The following is a 23,893-nucleotide window of genomic DNA, read 5'->3' as shown; positions in this document are numbered from 1 at the left end:
TCTTCTGAACTTTTGACTATGTATATATATATATATATATATATATATAACAATAATTTTAGATTGTTTTAGATTGATTTTTGAAGTTTTAACCATTACCGGCAGGACTTATATTAAAACTGTAAATTTACTTTAGGCAATAACATTATTTAAAAATCTATTAACTTGTCATATTCTGCTCTTTTCTTATAGGGCTAGAAAAAGTAAGACAATACTAAAATTAAATTCTGACTCCAAAGACGCCAACGGGTAATACAATAGCAAGAGGCACTAATACAGTCTTGATCTGTAATAACAGAATCACGGCTGAAATGTAGAGAAAACTGACACTTAATGAATTCAACCCTCTTGAGAGATGCATTTAGAATGCCAACCAAGGGGAAGAGTCAGCAAACCTGGGCCAGCTCCACCACTTACTGTCTGTTAGTTCCACAACCCTCTTTGAATAGTGGAATGCCATCTATAAAATAGGGCCAAAACCTCCTCTTGGGTTATTGTGAAGACTAAATAACAGAGGAGCACAGAAAGCACTTTGGTACAAAGCTTTTTGTTAAGCAAAAAGGCTCAACAAAAGCTCACTGTTCTTAGTATTCCCGTTCTGGCCACCATAGTTTGAAATGGGTATTATAACCAACTGCAGTATACCCAGGAGGGCAACAGAGATGAAGAGAGACCCCAAGCAAACCGTCTAATAATCCTTAGGCAGGTTTAACTCGGGACTGGGACAGCAGAGGAAGGGAGATGACAACATCTCGATGCAGACGGGGCAGACTTATTCAGCAGAGTTAGGGAAAAAGCTTTCCCGGCAGGCGAACTTTCAGCTCTCTGTTGGGAAGAACATGGTTGAATGTGGAAGAGGTTGCTTCTGTAACTTACCACAAGTGCTCAAAGAAGGAGAGGAGATACCTTAAAGGTCCTCCCCAGCACAGTAAAGGCATCGGAAATGCCAACACCCTTCCTTCCGCTATTCTGCTCTCCAGTATAAACTCATCGAGCAACAGTCTGATGGAGGCAAAATTCAGGCATTCTTAAAATCAGGTTATACTGAGATTATTGTTGCTAAATTTAGCATTACTAAGAGTAGCTGAATTTCCCATGTTTCATGGAGGGTACTGTATCAAAAAAGGATCCTTCTTGGCCAAAATTAAACGTGTTTCTTTACCATATGAGCTCTTTGCATCTTAAAATGCTCACACAGACACTGAGCATACAAGAGGAGGGTGTTTAACACAGACAGTCTTCACACTCACGGGAGTGACCTGCCAACACCCACTTAACACTGCACACATGACTGGAATGCCATCTGATCAAAGCCTTCCGGCCGCTGCCCACAACCTGGCAGCTTCCTGCCAGCCATTCACCACTGGTGGCTTTTTAAAATAGAGCCCTACCACAAGCACTGATCATTGATTTGGGGGCGGGGGGGGGGGGGGGAGGTGAGGGGCGAGGGTCAAAGACCCTTTAGAAAATCCAATGTCCTTTCTCCAGAAAAATGCACATGTACCAAAACACTTTGCATGTGGGTTTCCAAGTTCACAAATCACCATTAATTCCATCCACAGAACCCGATAAAAAACTCTCAAAAGGGGATTTGGTTTTTCTTCTCTCTTTTAAGATACGAAGAAAATAAAAACTGAAAATGGCAGACTCTAGTAATATATTAGATACAAAGTTATTTGAGCAGAGGAGGCAAAAAGCTGAAAAAGCTAACTCTACAAATACAACTATTACTAACAGCTTTAGAACCCCTCCCCGACCCCCGCCCACAAATCCAAGTTAGCTCAGACGATTCATCCTAGTAAGATTCTAAATACATGAAACAAACAGCCAGTTCTGAAGTTTTACTGTTGGTGAGGCTGAAGTCTTGTATTATAATGCACATCGGACCTTTGCAGTCTTTCAAATTAGAAATCTGTTCAACTCACCATCTTTATAAATCTGTAAATTCCTAGCTGCGTTATAATCTTCCTCCTACTCTCTGCCTTTCCTCCTAGTTACTTCAGTACTTGCCTGTATCGCATTTTGAAAAAAGTAGATTGTATGACCACAGGTTAAAAATCTTTCAAACATCATGACAGGCCACAGTAAAGAAACACACACTTTCACATTCTTGCAAGAATTTGTTTGAAATGTAAGAGAACTGTAATATATGTAGGGACTTTTAGCTATGAAGCTTCTTTAAAAGTTTGCATTAAGTAATAAAGTAAAAAATAAACATGCTCTAAAACTTACGTTTTGCTTCTGATAGATTCTGATTAGGTGACCAGACCAGCATGCCAAGATTGTCTCGTTCTTGACTGCGTCTTGCTAATTTGGCTTGGTAGAAATAAAAGAGAAAATTCTTGTTATAACTTAGCAGACATATGAAGCAATGATCAACACCACCACTCTGGTCTTTTAACTGGAGCACATGACACCATCACCCACCCTTTGCTGAAATCTACCCCAGTGCTGCCCACTCACCCCCACTGGGTGGCGGTGGAGGAGGCTCTGAGGTCTCTTGAAACATTTCTACTTCTAAGTCTTTTCCTACTTAACTGTTCCTTACTTAATAAACAGGTGCGTATGCGGTGGGCGTAATTATTGTTCTCACATCATTACACTGTCAGGTCGATCAGCACTGAGAGGGCAGTCAGGACTGGGCTCAGAATGGCCGCGGCATCCCAGAGTTCACGCACTATGGACCACGGTGCTCTGCTTTCAGACATGGGACATCTGAAAGGGGCACTACCTGTGGCAAGATGCTCAAAAGATTCTATTAAAACATGAACCCTCAGGTGCACTCAGAATACCCTCACCCTTCCCTGCCAGAGTAACTCTTCATGACTTGACAGCGGGAACCCAAAGACTTTTCAACAACTTTACTAAAGAATAACCATTAAAAAGATTTAACTTGAAAGGAAGCTTCCCAAGTGCATTCAATTTCTTAAAAATCTTTGATACAAAATAGTAGACCAACAGGTTTACAAGTGCCATAAAAAAGAAGGAAATCTTGCCATTTGTGAACACATGGGTAGACCTAGAGGATGCTATGTTAAATGACAGAGAAAGACAAATACCGTATGATTTCGCTTCTATGTACAATCTTAAAAAACCAATGAAACAGAAACAAAGACAGAGAGGCCATTTTGCTAACTGCAGCACAGAAGGGGCTGTGGGGGCTGGGCGATAAGGGGAGGGGTTAAGAAGTACTGACTGCCAGTCACAAAGAGTCACGGGGATGCAAAGCACAGCACAGGGAACACAGTCAGTGATACTGTCACAATGGTGGTGCCAGGGGGGGCGTCAGACTTACCGAGGTGGCTACTTTGTAAGCTATATAAATGTCTAACAACATAGCATACACCTGAAACTAACATAAGTAGTATGTAAACTGTAATAAAAAAATTTTAAAAATTACTTAAAAATTTAAATTTGGATGGCAAATTAAAACCACATGAGTTATCACAACATACCTATTACGAGAGTATACAATTAAAAAGACTGACAATACCAAGGTCTGGCAGTAAATGTGGAGGAACTGGAACTCTCACGCACTGCTGGTGGGAATATAAAACATTACTATCACTTTAGGGTGAAATTCTGGAAGTTTCCTAAAATGTGGTGTGCTATATCCATTCAATGAAATAAAACTCAGCAATGAAAAGGAATGAAGTATGCAAGCATACAACACGAATGAAGCCCAACGCACGTCACCCCGGATGTGCTACGCAGTTGGTCAGAGCGTTGTCCAGATACACTGAGGTTGGGGGTTCAATCCGGGCACTGCAACAATCAGCCAATGAATGTATCAATGGCAAAACAGATCCATGTTTCTTTCCCTCCCCCTCTCTCTCTCCCCCAATCCCCCTCTCTCAAATCAATTTTTAAAATTTATAAAAAAGAAAAAAAATTAATGTCCTACAAGGAGTGAATGATAAACTGTGGTGCATCTATACAATGGAATAAACACTACACAGCAATAAAAATAAATAAACTACTGATACATGAAACAACATAGCCTTATCTCAAAAACATACTCTGAAAAAATCCAGTCTAGAAAAGATTCCATATTGTATGAATCCACTTATACGGCACTTTGGAAAACAGACACTACAGGGCTAGGGAACAGATCAATGTTCCGAGAGTAAAAATAGGAGGAGGGGCATGCGGTGAGTTTCCAAGGAGGTGGGACTGCTCGGGATCCCAGCTGTGCAGTGCGCACCAAAAGCCAGTCCGTTTTGCTGTACGTAAACTGAAGAATATAGAGCAATGCCATTCATTTCTGGATAGATACTGATTATTTGCTGAAGGCGCTAACTGAGGATGCTCTCCTTGTTTAAAAATCAATTACCAAGAGTTAAAAACTTTAAAAAAAATATGCACTGCTGGTGGGATTGCAAACTGATACAGCCACTATGGAAAACAGTAGGAGAGACCTCAAAAAATTAAAAATAGAGGGAGCATTTCAGATCTTACTCCTTGGCATATGTCATCAGATTGACTCAAATAAACTTTTATAAAAATTCAATAGCAAAACACCCTGGCTGGTATGGCTCAGTGGATTGAGTGCTGGCCTGTGAACCAAAGGGTCATTGGTTCGATTCCCATCAGGGCACATGCCTGGGTTGCGGGCCAGGTCCCCAGTGCGGGTGAGGCAAAAGGCAACCACACGCTGATGTTTCTATTCCTCTTTTTCCCCTCTCTCTAAAAATAAATAAATAAAATCTTTTTTAAAATTTCAAAAAAAAAAAAGAAAAATAGAGCTACCATATGACACAGCAATCCCACTTCTGGGTATTTATCCAAAGAAATCCAATACACTAATCTGAAAAAATACACGCATCCTAATGTCCACTGAAGCATTATTTACAACAGCCAAGATGAGAGAAACAACCCAGGTATCCATCAACAGACGAATGGACAAATTAGACGTGGTCCATATACACCATGGAATCCAGCTCAGCCAGAAGAAAGAATAAAATCTTACCACTGTCACATGGATGGACCTAGAGGGTATTAAGCTAAGTGAAATAAGGCAGACAGAGAAAACCAAATAGCATATGGTTTCACTTATACACGGAATCTAAAGAAAATAAATGAACAAACAAAACAGAAAAAGACTCATAGACAAAGAGAACAAACTGACGGTTGCCAGATGGGAAGGGGGTTGGGGGCGCTGGGTGAAGAAAGTGAAACGATTAAGAAGTACAAATTGGCAGTTACAAGATAGTCACAGGGTTGTAAAGTACAGCATAAAGAACACAGTCATTAATATAGTAAAAGTGGTGCCAGGTGGGTACTAGACTCTTCCGGGAGATCACTTAGTAGGTTACATAAATGTCTAACCACAATGCAGTACACCAGAAACTAATATACTGACTGTCAAATACAACTGAAAAAAAAAACTTAAAAAATAAACCCAGACCTAGCTGGAAGTAAGTGGGATGACAAGGCAATGGAAATCACCACCCCTCATCAGGAGAAAGATGAAGCAGCATTCACACCACCACTGGGAATGTGCTTTCACAACGACTTTAGAGGGAAGCTGGCCGAGCGGAACACAGCTGAGTATGGATACCCTGCAACCCAGACCTCTGTTTCTTAATAGAACATGCACACATTTTTCAAACTCAGGTCAGACCTATTAAAATTAATTTATGGGTCCTAACCAGCACTTTAAAAAAACAAACCCAAGATATTGTTTAACTAAGTACGTGTTTAAACTACTGGTGGAGATTTTTTACAGTTTAAAAGTCCCTGCCTGTAAAGACTCTATACAAGATGCACAAGAGGAAGGATAGGAAGCTGTTTCGTGTGTCAACTTGGGTGAGTTATATAGATAGTAATCAGTCATTTAATCAAACACTACCCCAGGTGTTGTGTGACGGTATTTAGTAGCTGTGGTTAACAACTGTAATCAGCTAAATTGAAGTAAAGTATCTCCATGATATGGGTAGACCTCATCCAATCAACTGAAGGCCTCAAGAGCAAAACATGCCATTTCCCTGGAGAAACTGTGCCCCTACACTGAAGCCTCAACTCCCCCCTTGCAGAACTGCCCTACAGATTCCAGACTTGCTGGGCATTCACAATCATGCAAGCCAAAATATTTAAGTATTTTAAATATCTAAACAAACACACACACCCTATTAGTTCTGTTCTCTGGAAAACACTGCCTGATGTGGATGCCACCACGACGCTGCTTATAGTACTGAAATCCAGGAAAACCTCAAAAATCCATGAGAAACTGGCTAAACCACAGCATGTGTATTCAAAGGAATTAAATACAGAAAATAAAACTACCAGATCTACAGATAGTAACAAATTTTATTACAAAAAGCAAGGTAAAGGAAATGTATGATACCATACTGTAAATATTAAAAATATAAAAAGGAAGCTACATGTTATTAGGGATATACATTTTAAGCATAAAACATGCACAATAAAGAATAAAGAGCCCAGGCTGGAATGTCTCAGTTGGTCGGAGCATCATCCCATAAACCAAATGGTGGCGGGTTCAATCCCTGGTCAGGGCGCATGTTCCTCTCTCACATCAATGTTTTTCTCACGCGGTCTCTTTCAAGGCATAAAAAAAAAGTCCTCAGGTGAGGATTAAAAACAATTTTTTAAAGAATAACAGCCACCCTAAGAGAGGCTATCTTACTTTGGCTGTCATCTATCATGCTTCATTACCTACTGCAAATCTGGGCAGTAAGTAGGAAAATACTATTTTTTTGTAGTTTCTATGTCATATAATTTCAAAACATTTTTTAAAATTAAAAAGAATACCTTCACTGTGTGATGTGGTCACCTAATATAGTATCTGTGTTTTAATTTAAAATAATCTTGTCCCACACTGAGCAAAATACTCTTCAAGCATAATTTCTGTTCTGCCCTGAAACCCTGAATTTGTTTGTTTTTTTAAAGATTTTATTTATTTATTTTTAGACAGAGGGGAAGGAAGGGATTAAGAAAAGGAGAAAAACACTGTGTAGTTGCCTCTTGCATGTCCCCTACTGGGGAAACTGGCCCACAACCCAGGCATGTGCCCTGACTGGGAATCGAACTGGAGACCCTCTGGTTCACAGGCTTGCACTCAATCCACTGAGCCACACCAGCAAGGGCGGAATTAGTTATTTCTTATTCTATAAATCATATTTGTCAACTGTTTGGAACCAAAGCAACATGTTTACACTTACATTTTACATTCCCACTGACAGTATATGAGGGTTCCAATTTCTCCACATCTTCTCTGATACTTGTTATTATCTGACTTTTTTCATTCTAGCCAGTGGGTGTAAAGTGGTGTCTCACTCTGGTTTTGATTTGCATTTGTCTGATGACTAATAGTGCTGAGCATGTTTGATGTTCTTACTGGCCATCTGCATACATTCTTTGGAGGAATGTCTATTTCAAATCTCTTGCCTACTTGTGAATTGGATTATTTGACTAGAATGATGAGAATGTAAAATGGTGCCTCTACTTTGGAAAACAGTCTAGCACTTCTTCTAAAGGTTAAACACAGAGTTACCAAATAACCCAGCAATTCTATTCCTAGGTATAAAACACTGAGAAGAGAAAGCGTGTGTCCACATAAAAACCTGCACACAAATGTTTAGAGCAGCATTATGGTAACAGCCAAAAAGTGGAAGCAAACCGAGTGTCCATCAATGATGAATGAATATATAGCGCACACAGTACAGCCATATGATGGAATATTTTGCTGCCAGGAAAAGAAATTGAGTGCTAATCCATGCGCAGTATAGATAAGAGCTGAAAATGTTATGCTATGTGAAAGCAGCCAATACAAACACACAAACACACTGTATGATCCCATTTATATGAAATGTCCAGAACAGGTGACTCTACAGACACAGCACAGGTTAGTGGTTGCCTGGGGGTGTGGGGTGTTTTGGAGAAATGGGAAGTAACAGCTAACAGGTATGGGATTTCCTTTTTTTTTTAATTCTCACTGAAGATATGTTTATTGATTTGAGAGAGAAAAACACTGATGTGAGAAACATCGATCAGTTGCCCCTCACACTCTCCCCAAACCAGGGATCAAACCACAACCCAAGTTACATACCCGGACCAGGGATCAAACTGGCAACGTTCTGGTGAACAGGACAATGCTCCAACCCAGTGAGACACCCAGCCAGGACAGGTACAGGGTTTCTTTACGAGCTGATGAGAACAGTCCGAAGCTGACTGTGGTGGTGGCTGCACAACTTAGTGAGTACACTAAAAGCCACTGGATTGTGTGTTTTTAAACACCTGAATTAAGTGGGGGTGGAGAGAATGACTTGACAGTGGAGAAACCTGACAAACGTCACCTCAGCCAGGTGGTGACAGTCCCCATCAAAAGTGACTGCGCTGCACTGATAGTTTCTACCCTTGATGTGATGAGAGTGGCACATCACCTTTGTGGTCTTTCTCCCCAAACCCTCAGTCCCAGCTGGAGAGCGCTGTACAGAAGCCCTGACCAGCCCTCCGCAGCACTGCTGCAGTCGCCAGAACCAAGAGGTGCCAACTGAGACAAGGCAACTAAATGTGATGTGTATCTTGGATGGGATCCTGGAACAGGGAAAGGACATTAGGTAAAAACTAAGGAAGTATGAATGAATGATGGCTTCGGTAATAACAATGAATCAATATTGGTTCATTAACTATAACAAACGTACCAGACTAATGTAAAACATTAATAAGGAAACAGGGTGTGGGGTACATGGGAATTCTCTGTATTATCTTTGTAACTTCCGTAAGTCTAAAACTATTCTAAAAAAGTCTACTTTGAAAAAAAAAGACCCTTCCATAGCTTCCGCATTGTCTTTAGCATAAAACTCATGGCATTCCAATTGTCAAATATCACTTAACACCTAGGATCTGTGCATTTTATTTCAATTACATCTTTAAAAAAAGAAGATTTTATTTACTTATTTTTAGAGAGAGGGGAAGCAAAAGAGAAAGAGAAGTAGAGAAACATCAATGTGTGATTGCCCCTTATGCGCCCCCTGCTGGGGACCCAGCCTGCAACCCAGACATGTGCCCTGACTGGGGATCAAACCAGCGGGATCCCCAGGCCGGCACTCAATCCACGGAGCTACACCAGTCAGGGCTCAATTATTTTTGTTTAAAAGACCTTTATAGTAAAGGTTGGTATAAATTCTAAAAGCCTGAGAGAAAAATATCACCTACAAATAAGTGATAAACTGACAGTAAAATTCCCAATAGCAACAGAAATCAAAGATAGTGTAATACTATTTTTTCTTTTTTTAATCTTCACCCAAGGATATGTTCATTGCTTAGAGAGAGAGAGAGAGAGAGAGAGAGAGAGAGAGAGAGAGAGAGAGAGATATCAATCGGTAGCCTCCCATACGCATCCCGAACCCACAACCTAGGTGTGTGCCCTGACCAGGGATCAAACCTACAACCTTTTGGTACACAGGACACGCCAACTAACTGAGCCACTTGGCCAGGGCTAGTGGAATACGATGTTTAAAGGGCTGAGAGGAAATCTTAGGATATATCCTGCAAAACTCTCAGAAATATGGGAGTTTTGTCTAACTTTATGCCTATTCTCAGGGTTCATGTATTCCCCCACATGGTAATCCCATTGCTGTCCCTTTTTACTTTCCCACATCTTCCCCCTTAAGGCTTCCTTCTCACTGCAAGGTCCCACCCTCTCTTTTCCTACCGCTAACTCCTACTCATCTTTCTAGACACCTCAAGGATTACCATCTTTGGAAAGTCTGCTCTACCTCCCCCAGGCCGTGCCAGCAATCCGCGCCCCCCAGCGCTCCCAGAGCACCAAGGACACCCTCCAGGGCAGCCTTGGCTCGTCATCAGTGGTGCGCATGCAAGCACCTGCTGCTGTGGACGGAACAAGGCCTTTGTAAGTAAGACACAAGTATCGTTGGTAGTATTGTGCTCCCTCCTTATTCACAGGGGGCACGTGCAAAACCCCCAGTGGAGGCCTGAAAGTGGAGATAGTACTGGACCCTCCATATACTATGTTTTTTTCCTACACATACATACCTAGACAAAGTTTAATTTATAAATTAGGGACAGTAAGAAGTTAACAACAATGACAATAAACTAAACTGTAACAATATACTATAATAAAAGTTATAAGGCCCTGGCTGATGTGGCTAAGTGGGTTGAGTGTCAGCCTGTGAACTGAAGGGTCACTGGTTGGATTCCCGGTCAGGGCACATGCCCGAGTTGTGGGCCAGGTCCCCAATTGGGGCACATGTGAGAGGCAACCAATGTATATTTCTTTCCCTTCCCCTCTCTCTAAAAATAACAAAATCTTAAAAACAAAAAAAAGTAATGTGAATGTGTCGTCTGTGTGTCTCTGGTAATCAATCAGGTCACTGAGATGGCTACTAAGTGACTAACAGGCGGGGACCATATACAAACATGGATACACCACACAGAGGGAGGAGTCACATTCTGGGCAGGACACAGCAGGATTGAGTGAGACGTACTCAGAATGGTACACAATTTAAAACTTAAAAATTTCTGTAAAGAAAAATGTACAGGGAACCAACAGTGATGGGAAGGAAACTGGGACTCAAATCAACGATTTGGAACAGAAGGAAGAAATAAACATTCAACCAAAACAGAATGAAGAAATAAGAATTCAGAAAAAATTAGGAGAGGCTTAGGAACCTCTGGGACAACTTTAAACATTCCAACGTCCGAATTATAGGGGTGTCAGAAGGAAAAGAGTAAGAGCAAGAAATGCAAAACTTATTTAAAAAATAGTGAAGGAGAACTTCCCCAATTTGGAGAAGGAAACAGACATGCAAGTCCAGGAAACTCAGAGAGTCTCAAAGAAGTTGGATCCTCTGGAAAGCAAGGAGGGTCACACTGAGGCACATCATCATCATTACATTGGCCAAGATTAAAGATAAGGAGGGAATATTAAAAGCAGCAAGAGAAAAGGAGACAGTTACCTACAAAGGAGTTCCATAAGACCATCAGCTGATTTCTCAAAAGAAACCTTGCAGGCAAGAAGGGGCTGAAGTCATGAAAGGCAATGACCTACATCCAAGATTACTCTACCCAGCAAAGCTACCATTTAGAATGGAAGGGCAGAGAAAGTGCTTCCCAGATAAGCTCAAGTTAAAGGAGTTCATCATCACCCAGTCCTTATTATATGAAATGTTAAAGGGACTTATCTAAGAAACAGAAGATCAAAAATACGAACAGTAAAGTGACAACAAACTCACAACTATCAACAACTGAACATAAAAACAAAAACAAGCCCTGACTGGTGTAGCTCAGTGGATTGAGTGCCAACCTGTGAAACAAAAGGTTGCTCGTTTGATTCCCAGTCAGGACACAGGCCTGGGCTGCTGGTGAGTTCCCCATTTGGGGGTAATACGAGAGGCAATCAATTGATGTTACCTTTCGCACATCGATGTTTCTCTCCTCTCTCTCTCCCTGCCCCATCTGTATAAATAAATAAATACATAAAATCTTAAAAAAAATAAAGGAAAACAAAAACTAAGCAAACAACTAGAACAGGAACAGAATTACAGAAATGGAGATCACATGGAGGGTTATCAGAGGGGAGGAGGAGGGGGAGAATGTGGGGAAAAGGTACAGGGAATAAAAATCATAAATGGTAGGTATAAAATAGACAGGGGGAGGTTAAGATAGTATAGGAAATGGAGAAGCCAAAGAACTTATATGTACAACCCATGGACATGAACTGACGGGGGGGGGGGGGGGGAGAATGCAGGGGTGAGGGGGATAAAGAAGGGAAAAATGGGACAATTGTAATAGCATAATCAATAAAATATACTTAAAATAAATAAAACCTATGAATTTCTGGAATTTTTCATTTAACATTTTTGGCCCACAGTTGACCATGGTTAACTGGAACTGTGGAGAACAACCCTGTGGATAAGGGTGGTCTACTATAATTATTATTAGTGGCTTTGGGATCACTAACATCTACCTGTAAGACACAAAACAACCCTATGAGATAAGAACTGTTCTACTTTGTTTGAAAAGAGGGTTTAAGTGGCTTGCACTAGAGCAGAACATTGTCCAGGATCTGAGCTCACACCTGAGACTAAGTCCATGCTGGCCTGAGTCCATTCTTAGCCACTGTCACTGAGTGACGATGAACTTAGCTTCATCAAACCCTGTTGAAAAATGGGGAGTATAATGCCTACCTTTTGTGCACAGGTTTCTGTGATTAGAAAAGGTACACTTTAAGTACCTAGTACATACTTAATAAATAACAGCTATTATTCTCTTCTATCTCTTGTTAGACTGAGGTTCTTGAGACCTCTGTACTTTTACTGTCTGGTACATTATAGTTGCTTCATAAAAGCTGACTAAATTAACATGCACAAACTAACAAGTTAGGTGCCCAATTAATGGAAAGTTCTAGAAGGTGAGCAGCACACTCCTCTATTCCCTTTCTTTCACTGCAGCTATCTTGACTGACGAGTGTGAGACCCAAATGGGCTGGGCAGCAGCTCCGGTAGCACTGACCTCTAGAAGGCAGCCCCCGCCCCACTTCCTGCGCCGCTCTGCGTAATAGCATTCCACCCACTCGGGGCACAGACTATCCCTAGGGGAGGCCATTTCAAACGTACTGTGGTTCACAATATTCCAAGTTGACAACACTAGGCGAATCATGTCCCTCAGAACTGGCTGCATTACTGTCCAGCAATCTAAGCCCAGCCAGTGCCCAATCCATGTCCCGTTCCTAATTCCCCAAGAAGCAAGTTAGACTCTAACCCAAAGGTACAGAGTAAACTCCGTCTACACTGGGAACTGGGGTTGCGTGCCCACTTTCTTTCTAACTAAAAACACCTTACTCTATCATGCTCCTTGACCTACAGATGTCTTGGACTCAGAATCAGTCTTCTCTAGATAAAACGAACACTTTCCTTCCATGTTATTAATTTAACAAACTCATCATACAACACCAACATAATATCACCGCATCGAGTCCTTAAACTAAAACAGAAAGTAAAAACGCGTCAGAGACCAATTAATTTCACAGTGGGATGTTTTATGCTCTAGACTTCCCTATTTTTCTCAACACCATTCTACCAGGAATGTCACAGAAGCACACTAATCAGATGGACCAGATCATACAGGCAAACCTCAGAGACACTGGTGGGTCCAGCCCCACACCACTGCTGCAAAACTGATACCACAAGAAAGTGAGTCACATGAATTTTTGGTCTCCCAGTGCATATAAAAGTTATGTTTATTCTATACTATAGTCCATTAAGTATGCAATAGCATTATGTCTAAAACAATGTACTGTATTTTTTGGACTATAAGATGCATTCCACCCTCCAAATGGGGGGGGGAGGGTGTGCGTCTTATGGTCCGAATGTAGCATGCCTGGCTCTCGGGGTGGGGTGGGGCAGTGGAGCAGGGCCTTTTTTCTATTTTCCTCTTCTAAAACCTAGGTGCGTCTTATGGTCTGGTGCATCTTATAGTCTGAAAAATACAGTACATACCTTTATTAAACTATACTTTATTGCTAAAAAAATGCGAAGCATCCATCTGAGCCTTCAGCAAGCCCTAATTTTTTGCTAGTGGAGGGTCTTACCTTCAATGTGTAAACAAGCGGTGTCTGCGAAGTGCAACAAAGTGACGCTCCATGCTACGAGGCTCTCCTGTACTGGTGTTTCACCACCAGGTGCTCCAAGAGGAAAACCCCTCCAGCCACAAGAAATACAGGGACAGCCCTGACTGGTGGGGCTCAGTGGGCAGGCGTCCTCCCAAGAAGCACAAAGTCACTGGTCTGATTCCTGGTGAGGGCACGTGCCTGGGATGAATATTCAGTCCGTGGGTGGGGTGCACTCCAGAGGCAACCGATCGATGTTTATCTCTCTCATCAATGTTTCTCTCCCTCTCTTTCTCCCTGTCTTTCTCTCTCTCTAAAATTAAAAAAATAAAATCTTTAAAAAAAAGAAATAAAAGAAATACAGAGGACCTGGTTCATCCTAGAACATAATATTCCCAATACCACCACCACCACTTCTCCATGGCCCAGTGAAAACTTCAATTACTGAACGGTTAGCTGAGAACCTATCTTTAAAATTATTCAATGTTATAAGAGTTTCCTTAAAAAAGTTGAGTTAGGAAAAAGAGAACATGGAATTTTTTCCAAAAGTTTGGCAGAGCAGGTTGTTTGTTAACAAGGGCAACAGAAAAAGTAGCCACCAAAAAGGCTGACAGTTGGTGTACTGTAAATTAGTTTAGGCTTTCTCTGAAGGGCAGTTTGGCAATATTTACCAAAGCCTTTAGCGATTTATCCTGAAACAAAATAATCAGAGAGCTTTGCAAAAACTCACCTACAAAGTTGCTCATCAAATGCTGCTAAAATGGCATTAAATTGAGAACAACTCAAATTTCCAATGAGAGACTTAAAAAGGTTGATAGCACTCTGCAGAGGAACCCACACACACATGAAAAGAAGCTGTGGAAGTCCATTCCCTGGTGTGGGAATGGTGTCTGTGTTACGCGAGGCCGAGTCAGCTCTGACCCTGTGAATGAGCAATGTCTATAACAGCCCTACTCAGCTAGCTCTGACAGACTCACACCTGTGGCTTCTATTATGGAGTCAGCCCAGAGCATATTTGGCCCTCCACATACATAAAGTAAAACTGAGCAGACTACAAATACAGCCTGCATGTTACAGAGTCATCCATTGAAACAACTCAGTTAAAACTGTTTCCATCAATGTCACTGCAGAGACTGAACTAAAAGCCTAATACAGCTGCTTTCTCAACCTACCCCCCCTGCAGATGTGCCTCTCCTCTCCTGTGCTCCCTCTACCAAGAGCACCTACTGCCCAGTGCCCTTCCCTAAGCTTAACACTTAATAAATGATTAAGTTGTTCACTAAATTTTTGGCAGTATTTTCTTCCCTCTGAAGTCTTACAAACTTAGGGGATACTGAAAGTATAAAGCCACTGGCACAATTTAATGAAAGAAAAAGAAATGAATATTCATTTTTTGAGGTGGAATAAAAAGCACAATGGGTCATATTTTTAATTTTTTTATTCTATATATTTTTACATTTTTCTTTATTGATTTTAGAGAGTGAGAAGAAGGAAGGAAGGAAGGAAGGAAGGAAGAGGGAGAGAAACATCAATTCGTGTTCAACTTATTTGTGCACTTACTGGTTGACTCTTGTCTGTGCCCTGACCAGGGATCAAACCCACAACCTTGGCGTGGGGGACAGCGCTCTAACCAACTGAGCCACCCGGCCAAGGCCTATGGGTCAGGTTTTTTTAAACCTACATGATTATTACTGATTGTTCCGTAACTAATCAAAATTTGTGAGGATTTTATTGTTATATCTCTACCTCCACAATCTCTCTTTACAAGGTGCTTTATGCCTCTGAAAAATTTTTACATTCCTGGTCCCACAAAGAATCTAGAAAAGCACTTCTAGAAGCATGACCAACACCGAGTACGCATTCATTCCTGACTGTAAGGCCATCAGCCCGATCAGACCCACTTGTCCTTGGCACCCAAAAGCTTAAATGCCTATACTTAAAACAAGCTAAGTTCCAGAAAGCGTAGAACCAAATAAAAGTAAGACTTTCTATTGTAATTTAAAACAGAAATTAGGGAATTCCTCTATTTTGATAAAGAGTGGTATGCAATCAATTTGATACTAGACTTTTGGGGCATCATCTCATTCCCGTAAGCAATGATCTTCCATTGTACATGCAGTCTGAACCTACAACCGTTACTACTCTAATTCAAACAGTCTTTGCCGAGAGTCGCTGTGGGTTCCTGCTTCAACAATGCTGGAACAGAACTGGGTGCTCAACTCCCCCACCCCATCCAGCTGCCCAGATCCATCCTTTTGCCACCTCCTCATGGTGCCCTTAGACTGCCCCAAGGTCCCCACCACTGCTCCCACTCCATGAAGCCACCTGTCCTCAGGCGCCATCAGCCTCCAGATCAACCTGGAGCTCTACGCTTCCTACATCTACCTGTCCATGTCTTACTACTTTGACTGCAATGATGTGGCTTTGAAGAACTTTGCCAAGTATTTTCTTCACCAATCTCATGAGGAGAGGGAACATGCTGAGACACTGATGAAGCTGCAGAACCAAGGAGGTGGCTGAATCTTCCTCCAGGATATCCTGAAACGGGAAGGTGATGACTGGGAGAATGGGCTGAATGCAATGGAGTGTGCATTACACTTGGAAGAAAAGTGTGAATCAGTCACTACTGGACTTGCACAAACTGGCCACTGGAAAAGATGACCTTCATTTGTGTGACTTCAGCAAGACGCACTACCTGGATGAGCAGGTGAAATCCATTGAAGAATAGGGTGAACCGTGTAACCAACTTGCGCAGGTTGGGGGCCCGTGGATCTGGCGTGGTAGGGCATCTCCAACAAGCACACTCCGGGAGACAGTGAGGACCTCAGCCTCAGGCTGCCTTCCCGGTGCCACGGGAGTGCCTTTACTGGTCATCAAAGCAGTGCGTGCATGCTGGAGTTACCTTCACCTTTTCCTTAACTTGTACCCATCATCCACTCATGTCCTCCATCTATACCATCCCTTCAAATAAAGTAATTTGGTGCCCCCCCAAAACAAACAAACAAACAAACAGTAGCATCTATACAAAAACAAACCTCCGTATAGGCCAGAAGAGTTTGGCAATATCACAATACACAGTTTTACTGGTTGTTTTCTTTTAAAAACAAATCGGAACCAATTAATAAAAGCCATCCCATCTAAGGAAACATCTATGTTTAATGTGACACTTAAGGCTGAAAGTTACCACCCATCTGCTCATTACCGCACCAAACTGATCCCATCACACTTTAACAATGGCAGAGACCAAACGCTGTCAACTTCTGAGCACCAGTCCCAGAGAAGACATGTCTCTTTTTTCTTATCTTAGAACAGATCGAAAAGTTGATTTTATGATACAAGATTTAAAAAGAAACTTATTTTTGTCCCCAAAGTAACCTATATATACAAAAGTATCTGTGCAAATTTTCACATCTTTAAGGAAATCACAACAAATACCACATTGTACATCAAATTCATAGAACTATTTCACTAAAAATCAGCAAAATGTTAACATTCACCAGACACATAAACCATACTCACTTTCACATCCTCAAAGAACTCACAGAAATGAACTGGTGAAAGAGGCTCAGAACTCTAGATTATTAAAGTTAGCATTCTGAGCCTGCCAATCACAAAGTTTAAGACACTGAAAAAGTTCCTTAGAAGGAAGTTTTTTCCTCATCTGCAAAAAGGTGGTTAAAAAGAATCTCCACCTCACAGTGGAAGGATTAAATGAGATAATATGTGTAAGGTCCTTAGCTAAATGCCTAGCACCGTGAACACTCTACTCACCAAACAGCTCATTTCTCTTATTAGAAACACCAGTGTCTGGAGTACACAAGCAAAAAACAAAACAAACAAACAAAAACCCAAAAAATAACTACACATAACTTTGCACTTCTTGGCTATGACTCTCTTCTCCAACATTCCCACACATATAATTGATCTAGGCCTTGTTCAGGCTTCAGTAACATCTTTATCAAACTTTCTGCCTCTTCTCCTTGCCTCCAAATTCACATCTATTGCATACACAGTGGCAAGAAATATCTCCTGTTAGATGATACTACTTTGCATTACCTTGTAAGAATTTCTCCAAAATTCATGCAAGCTCAGATATATCAGAGCTACAAAGAACTTCACAGATGGCATTTGCTTAAGTTACTCTGGACACACGAAGTGCCTTGCCCAAAATGGTAAGTGCCAAGGCTAACCCTAATGCTGGTTCCCGTCCCAGTTCCAGCCCAAAGTCCTCTTGATCACACTTGATTACATTCAGCTCAAACCTTTCTTGTTTAAGAAACAAGCACAATTCCACCCTGGCTGGTGTGGCTCAGTGGACTGAGTGCCGGCCTGTGAACCAAAGGGTTGCCAGTTCAATTCCCAGTCAGGGTACATGCCTGGATTACAGGCCAGGTCCCCAGCAGGGGGTGCACAAGAGGCAATCACACATTGATGTTTCTCTCCCTTTCTTTCTCCCTCCCTTCCCGTCTCTCTAAAAATAAATAAATAAAATCTTTAAAAAAAAAAAAAAAAAAGGAAGGCTTAGGGGCCCCAGTGATTCTGGTACCTATCTATTTACAAATGCTGATGAGATGAAAACACATTTCTTTTGATAGTAAAGATCTCATAATTTTCTATCAACAAAACAAATATACGCAAACAGCTAAGTTCAGTAATTCATGCAAATATTTATGGAGACTCTATGCAAAGAGCTTCTTGTTAAAATCAAATAAAAAGCCCAATAAACCAATAAAAAATAAATAAACAGCAGAGAAGATATTTCCTAGATAACAGCAGCTTCCCCCTAGAGTTTAAAATAATTTCTGTAAATACTCTCCTTCTCCTGGGGGTGGAGCTTAATCCTTCCCTCCCTCTACCCCTCCCTCAAATGTGGGCTGAACCTTAGTAACTTGATTCCAAAGAGTACAGCATAAAAGGGGGTGGGGGTGACTTTACAGTAGGGAAACCTGGCGAACATTACCTTGTCCAGGTAATCAAGGTTAACATCACCAGTGCTAATCATGATTATAGCAGCACAGCCCCCTCACTCCAATATGATAAGCTGTGAAGGGGCTCTTCACCTCCGTAGATTCTTTCCCACACCTATAATCCCACAAGCAAAAGGTCGGATAAATTGAGGAATATTATACAGAATACCTGACTAGAATTTCTCAAGACTCTGAAGATAGTGAATGACAAAATAAGACTGAGAAACTGGCATAAACCAGAGGAGACGAGGAGGCAGGACGATTAAAGGCAATGTGGTACCAGGATTGGATTCTGGAACAATAAAGCACATTAATGGGAAAACTAGTGAAACATGTATGAAGTCTGCAGCTCAGGTAATAGTAACATACTGATGGTAGCTTTCAGATCTGACACTGTGGTGGAACGGAAGGAGTGGTAGGAAAGGAACATTCGGGAAAACTGGGTGTGGGCTCTGGTGGCCTGTGGTATACAGGAGAGCGCTGAAAGCCACTGTTTCTGAGAAGTAACACTCTAAAAAAACCCAGAAGTAGAGCCATAACCCTAAGAAAAACATCACACAACTACAGATCGTGGCTCATTTTTTAATTTTTAAAAAAGATTTTACTGATTTATTTTCAGAGAAAGGGAAAGGAAGGGAGAAAGAGAGGGAGAGAAACACTGATGTGTGACAGAAACATTGGCTGACTCCCGAACACCCCTAATGCCCCCAGCTGGGGACCTGGCCCCCAACCCAGGCATGTGTCCTGACTGGGAATCAAACCGGAGACCTTTAGGTTTGCAGAACAACACCCAACCAATTGAGCTGCACCAGTCAGAGCAGTGGCTCACTTTTTTAAACAAAAACATCAGGAGCATTTAAGATCTTGCTCCCTGGCAGGTGGTCAGTGGCTCAAATAAACTCTTAAAAACAAATAAGTGAAAGATCACTCATCAGAAAGAAGGAAAGCCCTCCAGTATTTCAAGAAAGCAATGCAATGGAAAACTGCCTAGTTTAATTAATTTTATCCTTAATTATCGGATCTTACGAGCAAACATGTAATGTTTAAAATCCCACTAAATAAATAAACCAAAATTTCTAATATCAAAAAGGATGGATAAGGCTGTTTTATACTCCAGATAGTTTTCCAGGGTGATGACAGACAGTTTAATTACATACCAATTATGAAGTTCTTTTCATCTTCAAAAGCCATTAACTAATAAATCCTCACAGCTTCTCTGCATTATAGCAATCTTCTTCTGAAGTGAAGACGACCTTACTAGAAAGGTTAACACAAATCAGCTCTAAGTGGAAGTAAATCAGTCTTAGATGAGGGCAAAACACTTGAGTTTCAAGGCACCTAACAAAAAGTCAACATGCCTGTATGCCTTAAGCATGAGCGTGTAAAGCCGCCTCCGAGGACTCAGCAGGAATATGGCCCAGGAGAGAAACCCTGAGTCGGGACCTTGGCACACATCAGCATTCCCACTGTGATGAGATACCTTCAAAACTTTTTCCACAAGTTTCTACCCTGTGGGTATCTGGCTTTACACAGTCAGCCTAGTGAAATTATATAAGGGGGGGGGGGGGAGAAACCAAGACTAGCCATGAAGAATGGTTTGGTTTTGTTTTTTAATTCCCGAGCAAACTGAATTCAAAAAATGAAAATAACTTATTTCTGCTCAAATGAATGGGGTCACTAAGAAACATTACAACTCACACAAGGTTATGTTTGGAATACATTGCACTGCCTGGTTCACAATTTTTTTTCATCTTTTTTTATTTTATACACACTACTAATGGGAGGGAGAGAAGGGACAAGATAAAAGGAAATATTTATTGGTCAACTATTATGTGTACTTTCACAAACTTTAGCTTGTAATCATACTTTCATAAAAACAGAAAGACCATAAAAACATTTTAAAATGTCACAATAAAGCAAAAAGCAAATTACGACACACCAGCAGAAAGGCACCGAGAACAAGGAATGCCAATGAGCATCAAAGAAAAGAACTGTCTGAATGTGAGCCATTCAGCTGCCTGCCGTTCTGGAGTGCACCAGGTGAGATGCTCCTTTGTTAGGTGAGATTTAGCCAGTGTCAAAACACATATAGAAAAGACACTAAAAATGGTTTTCTCCAGTGAGGGGTAACACAGGCTAAATTCATTGTGCATCTTTTAACTGTGTGCTTCATACCTGTATTACTTATCCAAACATTCAATAAAATTTTACTTAAAGAAAAAAAGTCAACCACGGGGAAAGAGCTAGGGCGAAGATCACCGATTCTCAATCACACAGCTCAGTCTTGATGGCCGTCCCTGCCCGGGAACACTGGGGTCTAAGCAAACACCCTTCCTCCTGGCCTCCTCGGGGCACGTGCTGTCAGGGCCCCACAGCCCCCACAAAGCATTATCCCACCGCTCACTCAAATGAGAACTACATCTTGGCTTTACCCACCCTTCAGCTTACCCACGTGCCCAACACAAAACGGAGTCCCCATTTACACAATGGTTATAAACCTGTAATGTGAGCCTTTGAAGAATTAAGGATTAATACCATAAAATGTAAACAGCTTTCTTTCCATGCTCCCCTGAAATCCTGCAGTCACATAGCCTCCTATTTTATTTGTATAGTTGTACATTCTAAGTTCATTCACTACTTATCAATCATAATATTGTCAACTGGAAGACAGGAAGTGTTAAATGAGGTGGTTTCATTACAGGTACCCCAGCGTTTCCGAAGTTCACTTCACACCACTGTGACAGACAAGTGTTCAGACCATAGGTCAAGAGGTGAGAAGCGAAGCGTTCAGGCTTGGTTTGCAGCGTGCTGCTACAGAGGCAGCGCCCCATCAACACACAGGAACGAAACTGCCTCTTCACTTTATTCCATTTCAGTTTACGAAAGTTTCAAAGAAACCCTCTACTTTCAAACAGTGAGGGAAACCTGCACCCATCAAAAAAAATCTCAGCGGGGGCTGGATCTCGGTGATAGAAACAGTATGCTACAAAGTGATGCAGTTTGGAGAATTTTCACACAAATTAGGGTCTCGATGGAAGGACACAATACTTAAAAATGGATGCGGGTGGAAACTGCTCAGAGGAACAAGAAGATGGGTGAGCTTAATGTGAAAAGAACAGAAATATCACATGAAACACTAAGTTTGAGGACACAAGAATTAGGCAAAGGTCTGAGAAATCTGACTACTGCCAAGAAAGACAGAGCAGGGGAGAAGCTGCCTGTAACTCCCTTCTCAGCATCCCTTCTCCCGTCCGGGAAATGGACACCGAGCGCAGCAGACAGTGAAGTGCCACAGTCCTGGAAGGGAACCCAGCTCTCCCAGACTGAAGGAGAGGTACCTAATATCCATCTGTTTTCTGTTCTATAAAAATGGAGCAAGCAATCCCCTTCCTCATAGAGATGAAATAAAATAGCATTTAAAACAAGTAGCAAAGGGCTCTGGCTGGGTGACTTGGTTGGTTGGAACTTACTCCCATGCACCAAAAAGGTCACAGGTCTGACTTCCGGTCAGGGTGCATACGGGAAGCAACCAATCAATGATTCTCTCTAACACTGATGTTTCTTTCTTTGTCACATCAATGTCTGTCTGTCTATCTCTGTCTCTCTCTCTCTCAAATTTCAATGAATATATCCTAAGGTGATGATTTATAAAAAAATAAAAACAAAAAACAAGTAGCAAAGGTCCTGTGTCATAGTAGGAACTTAAAATAATCAGTCCAGGCACCAGGACTGGATTCAATCACAAGGATGTTTTTAAGAGACTCGGTTACAATGCTCTCATCTAAAGCAGACCTTGCAATTCCTACCTATTCCACCAGTTCTGCATGAAGATCCTCCAATCCAAGTTCCCTTTTATTTAAAAGCCTACGGATAATAGGCAACCCTCAGTCACAAGAAATCAGATACATGCAGCTATCTAAGTAGGGAACCAATCATTTTGCAAGTACTCATATCAATCATCTCTGCTCCAGTCTCTTAAACTGTTCTTTAATTCTATACCCCTCATTACTGGCGACATTCAAAACTTACTGTCAAATTATTCTAACCAATTACAGTCAACAATTCACTGTGTAACACTTACAGTTCCATCAGCTGCTAGTACATTAGGAGTTAACTTTAAAAGTGAGAACATTTCTGCCCTGACTGGTGTGGCTCAGTGGGTTGAGTGCTGCCCTGCAAAGTGAAAGGTTGTTGGTTCAACCCCTAGTCGGGGCACACGCCTGGGGTGCAGGGCAGGTCTCCTGTTGGGGAATTGGGAGGGGCAACCAATAGATGTTTGCCTCTCATGTCAATGGTTCTCTCCCTCTCTTTCTTCCTCCCTTCTCACCCCCCTGAAAATAAATAAAATCTTTTTTCAAAAAATGAGAACATTCCCATTAAGATATCTGGATACTATTATCAGTTCAAGTCATATTACCTAATACAGTAATTATTAGTGAGAAGATAATTAAACTACTCAGTAGAAGAGCAAACCACCCAACATTTAACAACTAAAATTAAAAATTCCAAAATTTAGAGTTTCATATTGTTAAAATACCTCAGGAAGTCAGTTCCTAACTCAGCTATGGAGAACATCCCTAATACCAATCAGCAGAAACAAAACCCAATAACCCCAGGACTTACTCCTTCACACACAACAAATGAAAACTAAACAATCTCTTCCAAAATTACACAAATTTTAAAAAGTACCTGGGGCTGTCTCCCCACCAGGAAAATGAGGGAACTGGACTTGATCTCTAGAGTCCATTTAATGAAATGGTATAATCCCATCCACTTTTAAGTCGGACCCCACTTTCCCACTACCCAAGGACATCCTGTTGGGTTTTACTGAGCAGGTGTGGCAAGGCTTGTAACATCTGTGTGCTGCTCTCACTCAATTCCCCCAGGAACTTCATCCCCACACTGACTGCACAACAGACTGCTGGTGACCCTCTGAGCGCGCTCTCTCCCCTTTCTTCTTGGCTTTCACGTACAACCAGGACAGAAACCAACCCACTTTCTTAGAGATCGCCAACTCCTAGTGACAATGTCTTCGTCAGTCAGGCTCTTTACCGTGAACAGAGCCCAGCCTAGCTAGTGTAAGCAACTAAGTGGCCCACACGATCTCTAGGAGGGTCAGAGAATCGGGCTTTAGCGGCCATGCAGCCAACAGGATGCCAGAACTACCCTGTAGCAGAGCTGAGGAAGACCCTATGGCTGCCGCTGCTGCCCGGAGGGCTGGCTGCCAGCCTGGCCTACTTCCTATCACTTGCCGCCCAGTCTCAGCCTACCCTGGTTCATGAAGCAAAAGTCATGACATGTCTAGCGCTAGCTGGTGTGGCTCAGTGGACTGAGT

The 23,893-nt window shown here is 41.7% G+C and overlaps 1 protein-coding gene across 1 annotated transcript in view; it reads right to left on the bottom strand.

Moving 5' to 3' along the window:
* The window catches only part of RCOR1 (REST corepressor 1), a 104,464-nt gene that overhangs the window by 44,562 nt on the left and 36,009 nt on the right, over positions 1 to 23,893 (bottom strand). Inside the window, exon 3 of the mRNA XM_053928083.2 lies at positions 2,233 to 2,316. Coding sequence (XP_053784058.1) covers positions 2,233 to 2,316 — 84 coding nt within the window. The remainder of the gene's footprint in view (positions 1 to 2,232; positions 2,317 to 23,893) is intronic.

This window comes from Desmodus rotundus, chromosome 7, assembly GCF_022682495.2.
Source record: "Desmodus rotundus isolate HL8 chromosome 7, HLdesRot8A.1, whole genome shotgun sequence".
NCBI classification, from domain to species: Eukaryota; Metazoa; Chordata; class Mammalia; order Chiroptera; family Phyllostomidae; genus Desmodus; species Desmodus rotundus.
This window is presented reverse-complemented; position numbering and strand designations above follow the sequence as displayed.